Source organism: Podarcis vaucheri, assembly GCF_965113315.1.
Source record: "Podarcis vaucheri genome assembly, chromosome: 2".
Classification (NCBI taxonomy): Eukaryota; Metazoa; Chordata; class Lepidosauria; order Squamata; family Lacertidae; genus Podarcis; species Podarcis vaucheri.
In genome coordinates, this window is record NC_138760.1 from 106,204,293 (window position 1) to 106,218,799 (window position 14,507).

Here is a 14,507-nt window from a genome sequence, read left to right on the forward strand (position 1 = left end):
TCCCTCCCTCTCATCCCACCGGCAGTTTCCTTCCATTTCACAAACAGTTTTTCTGTCTTTTTAATTATTTGACATGCCGTTTTTCTTTCCAGTGCTATAGCACACTTTGGCCATGTTTGATTTTTTTTTTTTAAAAAAAAGGAAGGGGAACCTGTGATGAGGCCATTCTTCTGCAGCAAGATGGTGGTGTCCTTATTGCCATCCAGGATAAATCTGGGCCAGAGCAGAACACTGCTCTAGCATGAACGGTGAAGGTGATGTGAAGAGGTCCTAATGTTAGTAATATTGATTTGGACAAACATTTGTGGGCTCCTTCTGGCCTGCACATTGACCCAAACCACATCTGCACCTGATTGTGCAAATAATAATAATAATATTTATTTATACCCCGCCCTCCCCAGCCAAGGCCGGTCTCAGAGCGGCTTACAAGCAATAATAAAAACGAATTGAATGATTACAACTTAAAAACAAAATTAAAAAACAACATTAAAATATGGAAACATTAAAATATGAAAATGTAGCCTCATCGCAGGTGGAGAAGGAAAGGAAAAAAGAAAGAAAGGGAGGGAATCAAATTGGCTCCAAGCCAAAGGCCAGGCGGAACAACTCTGTCTTACAGGCCCTGCGGAAAGAAATCAGATCCTGCAGGGCCCTGGTCTCATGAGGCAGAGCGTTCCACCAGGCCGGAGCCAGTGTTGAAAAGGCCCTGGCTCTGGTTGAAGCCAATCTAGATGTTCACCTATCCATCCTCTCTCCACAATAGGAGGCACTGTCCAGCCTTGTGTTCTTTTCCCAACTAATTTCCCACAGGCTCACCTATTTTCTGCAGTCCCTTACCCAGAGCAGGTAACATCAGAGCTCCACCACCGTAGACGTGGTTGACCTCCCTCAGCCTTCAAAGGCCTGCTTTCATCCCGAGCCAGGGCAGAACGCAAGAACAATGGCTTTTCAGGGAAAGTGTGCCCAACAGACTGAAGTAATTTTAAGAACGGATTGGCCTCTTTTGTATTCCCGGGGTTTATTTTAACTTGTTTGGACATGTATATTACATTAGTTACTAATAGGCTGATGTGGTTTACAAAAATTGGACCTTGCAGGGTAGCGCTAGCTAGTGGCTGCAAAGCATGTTGAGAAACATCCTGACATGTATCCAGGAACATACCTAATTCTGCCAAACATGCTTCTCGCACTCAGCTTCCAGCTGGTCTGGGCTTGTTGCTGGGGATGGGGGGGGGGTTAACCACGGTTTGCCACATAATGACCATATGCGCAAAATATAATAGTTTCTCTGCCAGTATTTGCACTAAGGGCTGCAACTCAGTGGTAATGCATCCGTTTTGCATGCAGGAGGGTTCAGGATCAAACACACACACACACACCTGGTGGGGCTCGAAATATTCTTTGTCTGAAATCCTGGAGAGCTGCTGCCAGTCAGTGTAGGCAAAATTACATTTCCCAGGGCTTTTGCTGTCTGGGATGTCGCTAATGCAAATTTTAAGGCACCGGGGAATGAGGTTGGAGGTTGTTTTAATCTGGAGTCAGAAAACAACTTTTGAGGAACATGCAGCAGTATTTGCAATGCATCTGAACAGTGGCAGAGCTTCATGCTCCAGCACCGGGGGCGGAGAGCAGGTGGGGGCGGGGCGCACTGCCCAAAGGGGCGTGGCACGCATCCTGGGGGCGGGGCGTGCTGCCTGTGGGGGTGGGGTGCCCAGCACGAGCGGGGGGGACAGCCGCGATGGAACCCCACCGGGATTGCGCTGCCGGTGCATCTGAACCCTGCAAGTTGTACAAGTCCATGTTCTTCAGAGCCTATGAACTTTGGTGATGTCTCTTCTTTTAAATACACAAACCCACCAGTCCTCAAGGTTCTTAAATTAATCAGCTTAAACAAGATTGTTTCCTTCATTTCACGTACTTGAAACCTTTCTCTCTCTCCCTCCCTTACATTGTCCCCACTCTGCATTTCTGTAAATGTTGTTTTATTCACAAAGGAGTTTCCCTTATTTGTGATGAACTGAAATATTTCAATAAGGAAAGATGGCTAAAGTATTGCAAATCAAGTATTGCGGGTTGATTGAATAAAACAACAAACTTTCTTATATAGACACAGACTTGGTAAAAACAAAACACTAAAAGTACATATACACAGTTTTAAAATATATCATAATTCTATTAGCCAAAGACAGACACAAACTGAGATAGAATAAATTTAACAAAATCCCTTTCCCTAGTCTTTGCTGCAGAAATGAGAATTCTAGCAATTATTTGCGTTATTATTTTGTGTCAGCTAATAAGAAACGGGGTGTTATTAAGAGAAAGTAGAAAACAGAATCAGGCATACATGAAATTTCCAAAAAATATGGCAAGGTGATTCATATTACTGTAAACTCTGATTTTACAACCATTGTTTTGATTCCTGCAAGAGGGAAAAAAATCAGTTCCCGGGATTGTTGATCTGGAATCACCAAGTGGCTTTTCAGTAGAATTTTCAGACCTGTGGATTGTTTTGTGGATTTATTATGTATTGCATCATGGGACTTGCAGTGTCCGAGTTACTGAGCACATATAGGGTTCATAGGCTGTGCTGGTCTTATTAATTTCTCTTGCGTCCCTTCAGACTTCCTCAAACATTTCAGCTGTTTACTGCTAAAATCCAGTAAATCTAGGTAGCATCTGTTCTGCCAAAGTAACAGGGTTTAGTAATGATCCTATCCGGCTGAGGAGACATAATTTGAGCATACGATTGTAATGAAAGGGATAGGAAGAGTATCTCAAGAATGGCGTCCTTCATCCAAACCTGCTCAAAGCGCTTTATTCAACATTCAGTGCCCTGCCTTTGGTCCACCCACCATCAGATATATGGTTGGAGGATCCTTGGAAGGACCAGCCTTCGGGAGGCCCTCAGCTCTGTGCTACACACTCTATATGGTCATGCAGTCAAGCATGGATCCCATTTGAAAGTGGCGTCACTGGCTACCCATTGCTAAAATGGCCATCTGGGGGCAAGCTGAGGAGTGGCAGCATAGTTGGGTTGAGTCAGTATGAGGTAGTAGACACAGAGCGCCAATTGGATCTAGCCAGGACTCCAACGTTTACTGCCACGGAATCCACCTTGCCTCCCCTATGGCATATCTAACTAAAACCGAAGTGTCTAAACACAGAAGGGCTTTCACCCTGCCTCGATGTCATGCCCTCCCCTCGGCCATTCTTGAAGATTGACTACCCAGAAGACAATGCTCCTGTGACTTGGGACAAGTAGAAACATTAGAGCATGTCCTTCTCCAGTACCTGTACAGTGGTACCTCAGGTTACATACGCTTCAGGTTACAGACTCCGCTAACCCAGAAATAGTACCTCGGGTTAAGAACTTTGCTTCAGGATGAGAACACAAATCGTGCTCCGACAGCGCGGCAGCAGCAGGAGGCCCCATTAGCTAAAGTGGTACCTCAGGTTAAGAACAGTTTCAAGTTAAGAACGGACCTCCGGAACGAATTAAGTACTTAACCTGAGGTACCACTGTATTCCAGAGTCATCCTTACTAGCCTGATTTCCCCACTACTTCATAAGTACCCAGAGCGCACAGGACAATTTTACACCTCCCTGCTGCTCTCAGATACCGATCCTGCTGCGACGTATAGTGTTGCTAGGTTCTGCACAGCAGCGCTCGAGTTTCGTAGGAGGATGACCTGTGCCACAAATCAGCTTTAATGAACATATCAGAGTGCTCTGTAAATGATAGTTAAAGCCTTTATATATCAACCTTTTGTGCTCTTCTACACCCACCCAATGTTCCTGACCCTTCTTTTGGATTCTTTTAGCTTCTTTTAAATTCTTATAGACTTTTATATTCACCTTGTCTAAACGCTTTTCAGATTTTAAATCTAAAGGCTTTTTAGATTTTAAATGTTGGTCTATGACCGTAATAAAGATTTATATTGAATCAGTGTGAGAGGTAATACAGTGCCAGCCTGACTCCTGGTGCTGAGCCTGGTACTTGGGACAGGGCCTTTTCATCTTAAATCTGAAATAACCTTTCTAAGGAGGTCTATTTGGCACACAGCTGTTTGCTTTTAGACGGGCAGGGAATACAATTGTACAAGCTTTACTTGAGCACTGCTCTTAAAAGTGTCATTTTGATTGCTGCTGCTGCTGCCTTTTAACCTGCTTTTAGTTTTAATTATGTGGCTTTATTGTGCTGCTGTTTTATACATTATTGTAAGCCTCCTTGTGTATATTTATGAAGATGGGAAAGGAGTGCAGAAATAATAATAAAAAACTTTTTAAGATAGGAATATTTTCATGTGGGTGAACAAGGGATTATTTCAATGGCTGATTTCTTTCTGCACCCCTTGAAAATACATTGTTAATTTAACAACATCAACAACACCAGCATTTTGCTTACTAATGTAAATGCTTGCTCTAAGCTTTCAGCAAGCTAAAAAGCCCAAGGAAGCATAGCTAATACTTAGCACACATATTTCAAAATAATCTGGAAATAAGATTGCAATAGATTACAATGGCGCGCTATTAGATTTTATTGTGCTTTTTCGCATGGAGCGCCTTATGTTCCAATGGACAGGAGAAGCTATAAAAGCAATACTGTTACAATTATTGCTTGAACTATCCAGGCAAAGTTAGGCACTTTAAAATCCTGCTCTTCTTCAGAGCATTGTATTGTCCTCGTCATCACCAAAAGTTAATTCAGTCGAGATTAATTCCGTACCGATATATAAACCATGTGGGTTGTGGAAAGTCAAAAGCGCATTCACTGGGCATGTTGGCAGTGGCAGTCAATCATCCCTGTACAAGAATGACACTGTGAATTGCATGTCCTTCTAGTTTTTTGTGGCATAGCAATACTGTAGCAATAAGGTCAACTGAAATCAACCACAATTACTTACCACATTAGTAAACTGGTTACAATGGTAACGTACCATGAAGGGAGGGGTCAAGCAATACTCATATCCACATTTGTAAGAACTCAGTCATTTGGTGTGGCAGCACCTGAACTTTGGAACTCCTTCCTATTGAGATCTAGCAGGCGCCATCTCTGTACTTTCTGATGCCTGCTAAAAACATTCTCATTTAGACAAGCCAACTTAGATTCTTAGAAAGTTGAGGTAATTTTAAACTGGTTTAGTATTTTCACTTTTGTGTGTTTCAAAGTGTGGTTTTGAATTTTTCTTGTTTTGTCTTTTTGTAAACTGAGGTTGTTAGGGGTTTTGTTTTTACAGTCAAGTGGAGTATAAATTTTATGAAATAGATAGATTATGGTCTCTCCATGTTTCCAGTCTTCAGTTCTCCATATTTCCACACCAATTCACATTTTTAAAAGTCCTCTATAAATTCATCAGCCTTTTGGTGCAATTTTTTCTAAAACACACATTTTCCAATGCTATTTCCCCTAATATACATTCACTAACGTATGCATTCTAATGCACTCCTTGCCCTACATGCATTATTGTGCATGTTACCTAGCAGGAGAACTGCACTGCAAAATTCAAAGAAGTGCAAATTTTGAAAAGTAGCTGTGTTATGGTTCCCATATTGTCTCAGAAGATGAAGATTCTCCCCTATCCCCAATACCATATAGATATATATGGCATTTTCCAGCCAGAACTCAAGGGAACTCAGGTGGGCTCCATTGCCATTATAAGAGAACAAGGGAGGTGTTCATGGTGAGTTCTGGCACTCTTTTTCTAGAAAAATAGCACTGTAGTGTGTGTGTGTGTGTGTGCGCGCGCGCAATAAAAATATAGATAAAAAACCTTGTTACATTAATTTACTGACCTCCCTTCACCCTAAAAACAGATTTACCTAAACTCTGCAACTTGGATTATTTACTAGAAAAAACAAAAACCTTCGCTTGGGACTGCATACTGCTTGTTCTCATTGTATTTTATTCCCTGCTTTTATTTTCTTCCATTTACTGCCCACCCCCCGCATTAAGTTTAACACGGAGAGCAGAGGGTCAAATACCCTTGCTTGAAATGGCTGGTGGAAACCATTTCCCAGAAAGGCAAATTTCAGCAAGTGAGGTTTTCTCCCCTCAGGCCTGCTCTACAAGTTGAGAAACGGCACCTATGAATAGGACCCTTGTCCTGCATTGAAACTGCAAACCTTATCAAACCACACCTGCTCAACTTGTGACCTCTACGCAACTCACCAGAATTGTGTTGCTGGGCTATGGGGTCTTAGTGCTTGATGACCCTATTGTTGTTGTTTTTCCAGTTTAGGCAGGTAGAAAAAGCAAGCCATTGACTGGGTCTGTAATATTAGGGTATTTAGAGCCCTGTTCACCCATTACTTTCCTGAAAGGGCAACGTGGGTTGTTTTTTTTTTAGGGGTTTAGTCCTGTCACCAAGGTTACATGGCTCCACCCAACCTCTCCCATGTTGAGGCTTAACTTTTCGAGGACACCTTTTCTATCCACACCGGCTCCCCATGTGATTTAGGACTCTGATCTTTCAAGGGTCTAAATCACACAGGGAATCTGTTAAAACAGCAAAAAATGTATAGAACAAGTTCTAATAAGTGTTGGAAGTGTAAAGAGAAAGAAGGCACGTTTTACCACATGTGGTGGAATTATAAAGTAATCAAATGCTATTGGGAAATGATTTATAATGAAATGAAAAAAATGTTTAAGATAACTTTTGGGAAAAGGACCAGAAGCTTTTCTGTTAGGCATTACAGGCCAGGACTTGCCAAAATAATGGAAGAAACTCTTTATTTACGCTACAACAGCGGCGAGGATGCTACTAGCTAAACCCAAATGGAAAGATGACAAGATACCAACAGAAGAAGAATGGCAAGAAAAGCTGATGGAATACGCTGAAAAGGTGAAACTTACTGGGAAACTAAGAGACAAGGTGTTTCCTGCTTGGCAGGGGGTTGGACTCGATGGCCCTTGTGGTCTCTTCCAACTCTATGATTCTATGATTCTAAGGACAATAGAGACTTTAAAAAGGACTGGGAACCGTTTATGGTGAATCTACAGAAACATTGCAAAGAAGTGATCTCACGAGCAGGGTTTGAGTAAACACTTACAATTAAGAAAATAAACAAAAAAAGTTAAGAGACAATAAAGGGGTAAATAATAAAACATAAGATGTGACTTGGGAAATAGGGCATAAAAGTGATAAGAATATAACAATATTTAATTAAAAGATCGAAAAATTAAGGTACAACAAATTAGGCAGGACAAGCAATATTTAAAGAACGAGAAGGGGAAGCTGAGGGAAGCCATTGGAGGGGGGATCTATATATGCTATATGTGATAATGATTTTGTTGAAGATAAAATTGTATATATATCACACAGGGAATCTACACAGAGAGGAAGGTTCCCCACCTCGGAAGTTAACCCTCAACAATGTGAGGTGGGCAGAGGACTGCGCAGCTAAACACAAGGCCCCACCCACCACAGCCATTTTGTGTCCATGTTGCCCCTTCACACAAGTAACACACGAAGAGGGTTTTTAAGAAGCCAAACTCCTGGTCCTGTTCACACCATACATTTTAAAGCACTCTACGGCTTCCCCCAAAGGATTCTGGGAGCTGTAGGTGGTTAAAGGTGCCAGGACTTGCTAGGAGACCCCCGGATTCTCCTCAGTTACAATCCTCAGAATGGTTTTAAGAGACAATCTCTTTTCACAAGGATCTCTGGGAATTACAGCACTGCAGGGGGAATTGGGGTCTCCAAACAACTCTCAGCATGTTTAAGAAACTACAGTTCCCAGGATTCTTTGGGGGAAGCCATGGCTGTTTAAAGTGGTTTCATAGTGCTTTAAATGTACGGTGTGGATGTGGCCTTCTTGTCTCTTCAGAATCTGTGGGGTGTGTGGCTGTCTCCCACACCAATTATCCCTCTGAGTCAACTGTGCTCTAGGGCAGGGTGTCCCAGCCTTTAAAGATTTTTGTGGGGGGTGCTGCAGGCCGCTGGCCACCTCTGAGATGCAAAGGAGATTCCCCCCCCCCACTGCCATGCTGCAATTTGGGGTCATCCCGATCACAGCTGGGGGAGAATGGAATAAGCCTCCCCACACGCTGTGATCCCCAAAAAAATTGGGCTTCCCCACACCTACAATCAATTATAGAAAACCAGAATATACAGCTGCACACTATGTATTGGGATAGTGCAAGGTTTGGCTCCTTGGGAGCTGAAATATACTACAGTGCTGTCAGATGGGTGGCAGAGCTTGCTGCCGCAGTGTTCTGCGGAGTTTTTTTGAATATTTGAAAAGGAGAAGCGGTTGTGATCTGAGCTTTCTGGCAAAAGTGACAAAAGGGGAGAGTGTTGGGTTCTGGTGCAAGAGGTCAAAGGGGCACAAAGGGCTTAGCCAGAAGTTCCCAAGATGATCTCTAGCAAGACGCTTCCAGTATAACCAAGCCTTCATCAACCCAAGCACTTGTTGGAGGGCTGGAGGAAGCTATAGTCCAGGCATAGGCAAACTCGGCCCTCCAGGTGTTTTGGGACTACAACTCCCATCATCCTTAACTAACAGGACCAGTGGTCAGGAATGATGGGAATTGTAGTCCCAAAACATATGGGGGGCCCCCAAGTTTGCCTATGCCTGCTGTAATCCAAACTCTGTGGTAACCCACTTTATAGAACTGTTGTGAGGATGACAAATATATACTGCCCCGCCCCCGAAAAATGTGAGAAAGAAAATAATCAGCATGTTTCAGCTTATATTGTACTACAAGTCATACTTTAATTCAGGCATAGGCAAACTCGGCCCTCCAGATGTTTTGGGACTACAACTCCCATCACCCCTAGCTAACATGACTGGTGGTCAGGGATGATGGGAGTTGTAGTCCCAACACATCTAGAGGGCTGAGATTGCCTATGCCTTTTTTAATTCACCATTAACTACCATTCTGGTTTGAGTGGCATCACTTTGGTGTTCCACTGGTGCCATATGGTGATTGGCCAGTGGGAGCTGTCACCAGCTTTTGATTGGGCCCACATATGTATTGGTATTGTGGTGATATCATCAGCGTATGCCATGATAGGAATAGCTGGGGGTGGCTGTCATTTTTCATTGTCCCCCCCTTTTGTTTTTTTTTTTGCTGCTGCTGCTCTTTCCTGTGCTTTAGACAGAGCTTGGAGAACCTCAGGCTCCCTAGTAGTTAAATCACTGTAGGTTCCTATAGGTATAGTGGCAGCCCCTAGCTGGGCCATAGGATCACCCTATCAAGCGTGAACTTTGGCTTCCTTTGAATTATGCAACTCATGTTGTGGAAGTTTACTCCGGAGTAAATCACAATGAATGGGGCATACTTCCAAGGAAGTATATCTTGTTCTAAATAAAGCTTTACTTTGCAAGAGGTCCTGCGGTTTCACTAAGAAAAACTAACAACAACAAAATCCAAATAAGCAGAGAATAAACAAAAAAGCAAGGGAGAAAGGTAAGATTCTTGTGGCTGGTGACCTCTCCCCCCCCCTTCTTTCTCTCTCAGTATCAAGGGAAGCGACAAAGGGTTTTTCCACACTCCATAAAGTGTTAATAATGCGCGCGATTGTTCCAGATTAACTCTCAGTCCAAGGAACGATAAATAGGTGCGAAGCTTGCCTGCTGCCGCCTATACTTTTCAAAGTAGCTTCTCCCTTCTTTTGGAAGAAAACAAATTATAGAGAAGGGGAGTAATTGAAGCGGGCAGTTTTGGCTTTCAGCAGACAGGGGTGGAGAGGGAGAGAGAGAGAGAGAGAGAGAGAGTGACGAAGGAGGAGTGCACAAAAGGAAACCGAAGAGCCGGCCACCAAAAACTTTTTGTGGAAATGATTATATTGTGCCACATTTATTGGCAGCCCAGGCTGCCGAATTCAACCACCCCCACCCCCAACTCCGGCCCTGATCGCTCTTCCAAAAACTTAAGATCTCGGATCTCTCGTGCCTTTGGGCTCGGTTTCGGAAGGAGGCCCAGCCCTTTCGATTTTCCACCCGAACCTGCAAGAACCAACATTTCATTTGGAAAGGCGAATCCCATAGCCTCGCTGCGGGACACTCTTCTTGCAAGTAACGCGGAGGACACGGACGCACGCACGCAACCAACTCCTTCTCTCTCAATCCCCTCCTTAAAGGGAGGCGGGATCTCCGGGCATTTGATCTCTGCGATCCCGCCCCTACTCCGGTATCCTAAAGTGGTTCCCAAGCACTCTCTAGTCCGGCAGGCAAACGGGGGGGAGAGGGAGAGAGGGGTGGGTGGGAGAGCAAAGGAGGCAGCCCACCAAAAGTGCAGCGGCGTCTTTCCCGCCCCCCCCCCCGCACGCCAGCCCCTCTTCCCTGCACTATGGTGCACCCGATCCACCGCGCTCGAGTCTTTCCGCTCCTGCCGATCAACAACTCTCCAGAGCGGGCAGTGGTGGCCACAGCAGAAAGCGACTCGGATCGGAGGGATACCCACGTTTAATAAAAGTGAAGTTGCGGGAGGTGGAGGAGGAGGGAGGGAGGGAAGAAGGAGAGAGGGAGGGAGGAGGGGAGGCAGCCAAGGAGAGTGGGGGAAAAAGCTCTCTCTGAAGTTTTGGCTCCAACACCCCCCCCCCGCTCTCCTCGCTCCCCCCCAGCCCACCTCCAAGCAGCAAGAAGGCGAAAGAAGGGGACGAAACGGGGGTGTGGAAAGGCTGACCCGCTGCAACGGAGCGGCACAAACCACCATGCAGCTTGTGTTATGGGCAGTGGGATTAAGCACGCTCTTCCTGCAAGACTTCTTGAATGTAGCCGGTGCAGCAGCAAGGAAAGAAAGATTGCATCTGAGACAAGGTAAGATACAGCAGCGCCTTTTTTAAAAAATAAAATAAAAATAATTTTCTTTTTCTTTTTAAGTTTGGCATTGCTTTGCTCGTGGCGGGGTGGGGTGAAGGGGTGTCACGCTTTTCTTTTCAACGCGGGGAGGCAAATCTGCAAAGCGCAGAAAGCGTTCCTAAGCAATTGGAGCTCCAGACGTATCCAGTCTGCTAGCAGCTCCGCCTACAAATATATGTATGCTGTGCTTAAGATTTCGAAACACTTGCAGCCCCGCAACATTGCTGTCGGTAGTTCAGCCTGCTTTGCTTTTCTCTTTCGCTGCCTGTGGCTGGAAAGCAGCCTCCCTAAACATTTTTTTAATAAACAAAAACAAAAACCTAAAACTCCAGCACTTGTGCCATGTGTACTTCTGCTGCAAACAGCTGGACATTTCTGTTGGCTCTTTTTGTGCTCTGTTTAAAGGCAAAAGTTTTGCATTGGGGAGGCCGGGGGGAAGGGAGCTCCTGTTAGCAAACCTGTTAATTCGCTCACCTCCTGAACGTTTCCTTGGGCTGAACTGAACTGCTTGGCTCAGCCTCAGAAGGATGCTATTTGCAGTGGCCCAGAACTAAGTGCTTTCTTTCCAGAGCAGCATTGGGTTTTAGGAGATGTCAACCTTGCGGTGCACATACATTCATATATACCTGTGTGCATTTTGCGGTGGTTAAGGAATTTTACGTCCCGTTTGTGCAATTGCTGCCGAGTGCATGTGCTGTTCGCAGTGCTTAGCGTGGTTACATAAGAGCGGAAAGTTTTTTTCCCCCCTCACAGGCAGCCTCTGCCCTATTGCTCTAAACCGCCAGCCTCCTTTACCTTTGTGAGCGTTTGCAGAATGCACATCAGATATTTCAAGTGAATGAGGCAAGTTATAACTCTTGAGAAAGATGGGCAGTGTTCAGAAAAAACAGTCACTTACTGTGTCTTTCCCACAGATAAGGAAATGGCCCTGCTATGGGGCTGTTGCTGGTTTCCCTTGGTACTGGATTTCTCACAGTCCCACGGGGTGGAAATAATATTGTATAGTGCACAGACGCACACACTTGCATCCGCTCACAGGGGATCTGTTTTGTTCCCTCTCGACAGCCAAACTGCTGGAGACTCTGAGTGAGTACGAGATAGTGACCCCCACCCGGGTGAATGAGTTTGGAGAGCCCTTCCCTCCCAAAGTCCACTTTCGAAGGAAGAAGCGGAGTCTCCATTTGGACGCTGAGGCCTGGGGCCCGGATTCTACCTCCTCCTCCTCCTCCCCATCTTCCAGTGCCGTCCAAGCGCACTATAGGCTCACAGCCTTTGGGCAACACTTCTTTTTCAACCTTACAGCCCATTCGGGATTTATTGCTCCTCTCTTCACTGTCAGCTTCCTGGGAGTACCTGAGGTTAACCAAACAAACTTTTACACCGAGGAGGAGGAAAGTGACATTAAGCACTGTTTCTACAAAGGACATGTCAATACCGAGCCCCAGCACACAGCAGTCATCAGCCTCTGTTCTGGGATGGTAAGTTAAGTGGCCTTCCTTGCTGGTCTTGGCTGTGGATGGAGTCTTGTTGTCACAAGATGGACAGCCCTTGTTGTTGTTTATAGGGGCAGGGGTGGGGTGGGGTGGGGTGGAATGAATTCATTCTCAGCCCTTGATTCTGAACCACAATTGGGGATGCTTGGGATTATGTCACACTTTTTTTAAACATCCTTGCCCCGTGGCTCTATTGGAACCTGTCTGCATGTAGGAGGAGTGCTGAAGTTAAAGATAAGGCTTTTAAACAAAGCAAAACTCCTGTTTGTTAAAAGTTGTTTGCTGATGGATATCGGAGCTGGCTGCTTTCCTTCCTTCAGCATCTCTCCCCCCCCCCCCGCCTTATTTACAAAGCACTCTTTTAAAAAAAAGTGAAACAAAAGTTAAGGAATTGCCATTGTGGTCCGAGGCTAGAGCAGTAGATCAAAAATCAAAGGATTCACTTTTGAGGAGAGCTCATTTTGATTGATGGAGAAGAGGGGAAAGCGATGCGGGGAGGGAGAAAGGAGGGTTGGGGGGGCAATGATCTGCCAGGAACAAGCAGTGATCATTAGCAAATTCTGGGTTTTTTTCCTCCCAAAGGTCATTAGAGCCAAGTCCTTCTCTCCCCCCTATTCCCATTGACAAACACATGAGCAGTGTCCAGCCAAGGAGACTTAACCGGGGAACTGCAGGGCTCTGACGTGAGACTGGGATTGCGATGGGAGAGGAAGCTGGGAGGTGGGGTTACCCCAGGCGGCTTTTTGGAGGAGGGGGCAGATGGGTGGGTTTGGTGGGAGGAGGATTCGCAGTCAGAAGAACCCCAAACAAGGGTGGTGCTCTGAGCCGGAGAGCTATTTAAGGTGGAAGGAGACAAATAGAAGCAGCGTGTGTTTTCCCCTTTTCTTCCCCCTCGCTCCCCCTAGGGACGAAAGTTTACTGCTCTACAGCTCTGCAACTTGGAAGTTTCTTGAAAAGTGTCCTTAAAGCCGGCAGGGCTCCTCTCTAGTTTAACAGGTTTTAAGTTGAAAAGCATGGCACGGTGTCAGACAGTGTGCGCAGTTCTTGCTAAGGAAGCCTGCCCGAGGATGGGGGTATATAGTCAGGATAGATACTACTACTTTGATCCAGTAGGTGGGTTTGCGGGAAGAGTGGTACGGGTTCCCAGCTTTCAGAGCACCAAAAGAGTACCGTATTTTTCGCTCTATAACACGCACCTGACCATAACACGCACATCATTTTTAGAGGAGGAAAACAAGGGAAAAAACATTCTGAATGAAACAGTGGATGTATCATTTTTGTGCTTCATGCTGTGGCCACAGACATGTGATCTGATGGTGAATTTGGGCTGACCCAATGCAAAGATCCTGAGGATCCATGTGGATCCATGCTTTGTAACCACGTTTTTGCACCATTGCAGCCCCAGACAACAGTGGGTGCGTGATTTGGGGGGGCAGGCTGTAGCCATGGACATGCTATGTTCTCTGGTGGTGAATTTGGGGGTGACCCAATGCAAAGATCCTGAGGATCCATGTGGATCCATGCTTTTTAACCACATTTTTGCACCATTGCAGCCCCAGGCAACAGTGGGTGCATGATTTTTGGGGGGCAGGCTGTAGCCATGGACATGCTATGTGCTCTGATGGTGAATTTGGGGGGGTGACCCAATGCAAAGATCCATGTGGATCCATGCTATGTAACCACGTTTTTGCACCATTGCAGCCCCAGACAACAGTGGGTGCATGATTTGGGGGGGGGGCAGGCTGTAGCCATGGACATGCTATGTTCTCTGGTGGTGAATTTGGGGGTGACCCAATGCAAAGATCCATGTGGATCCATGCTTTTTAACCACATTTTTGCACCATTGCAGCCCCAGGCAACAGTGGGTGCATGATTTTGGGGGGGGGGCAGGCTGTAGCCATGGACATGCTATGTGCTCTGATGGTGAATTTGGGGTGACCCAGTGCAAAAATCCTGAGGATCCATGTGGATCCATGCTTTTTAACCACATTTTAAGTGGGGAGGGAAGGAAAAACACAGAAGGGCTAAGAATGCAGGAGTGGGGTATAACGGGAGAGAGAAAAGGAAGGCAAAAGTTTCCCCCACGCACCCACCCAAGCCAGCCAGCGCTCGCTCTCTCTCTCTCTCTCTCTCTCTCTCTCTCTCTCTTTCTCTCTCTTTCTCTCTCTCCCACCTGCATGTTTTCAGCAGCACCGGAGCACAGAGAGG

At 45.6% G+C, this 14,507-nt stretch overlaps 1 protein-coding gene and 1 long non-coding RNA gene across 5 annotated transcripts in view; one reads left to right on the forward strand and one right to left on the reverse strand.

Moving 5' to 3' along the window:
* Positions 1-14,507, reverse strand: part of LOC309525368 — a 30,299-nt gene that overhangs the window by 15,043 nt on the left and 749 nt on the right. The gene's annotated exons all lie outside the window — the stretch shown is intronic.
* The window catches only part of ADAMTS9 (ADAM metallopeptidase with thrombospondin type 1 motif 9), a 143,143-nt gene continuing 137,469 nt past the window's right edge, over positions 8,834-14,507 (forward strand). Inside the window, exons 1-2 of one of the 4 annotated variants that reach the window (XM_082209142.1) lie at positions 8,834-10,764; positions 11,872-12,284. In XM_082209142.1, the coding sequence (XP_082065268.1) occupies positions 9,783-10,764; positions 11,872-12,284 (1,395 nt within the window). In that variant the 5' untranslated portion in view covers positions 8,834-9,782. The remainder of the gene's footprint in view (positions 10,765-11,871; positions 12,285-14,507) is intronic. The other 3 variants (XM_082209141.1, XM_082209140.1, XM_082209143.1) reach the window with 3 other exon arrangements.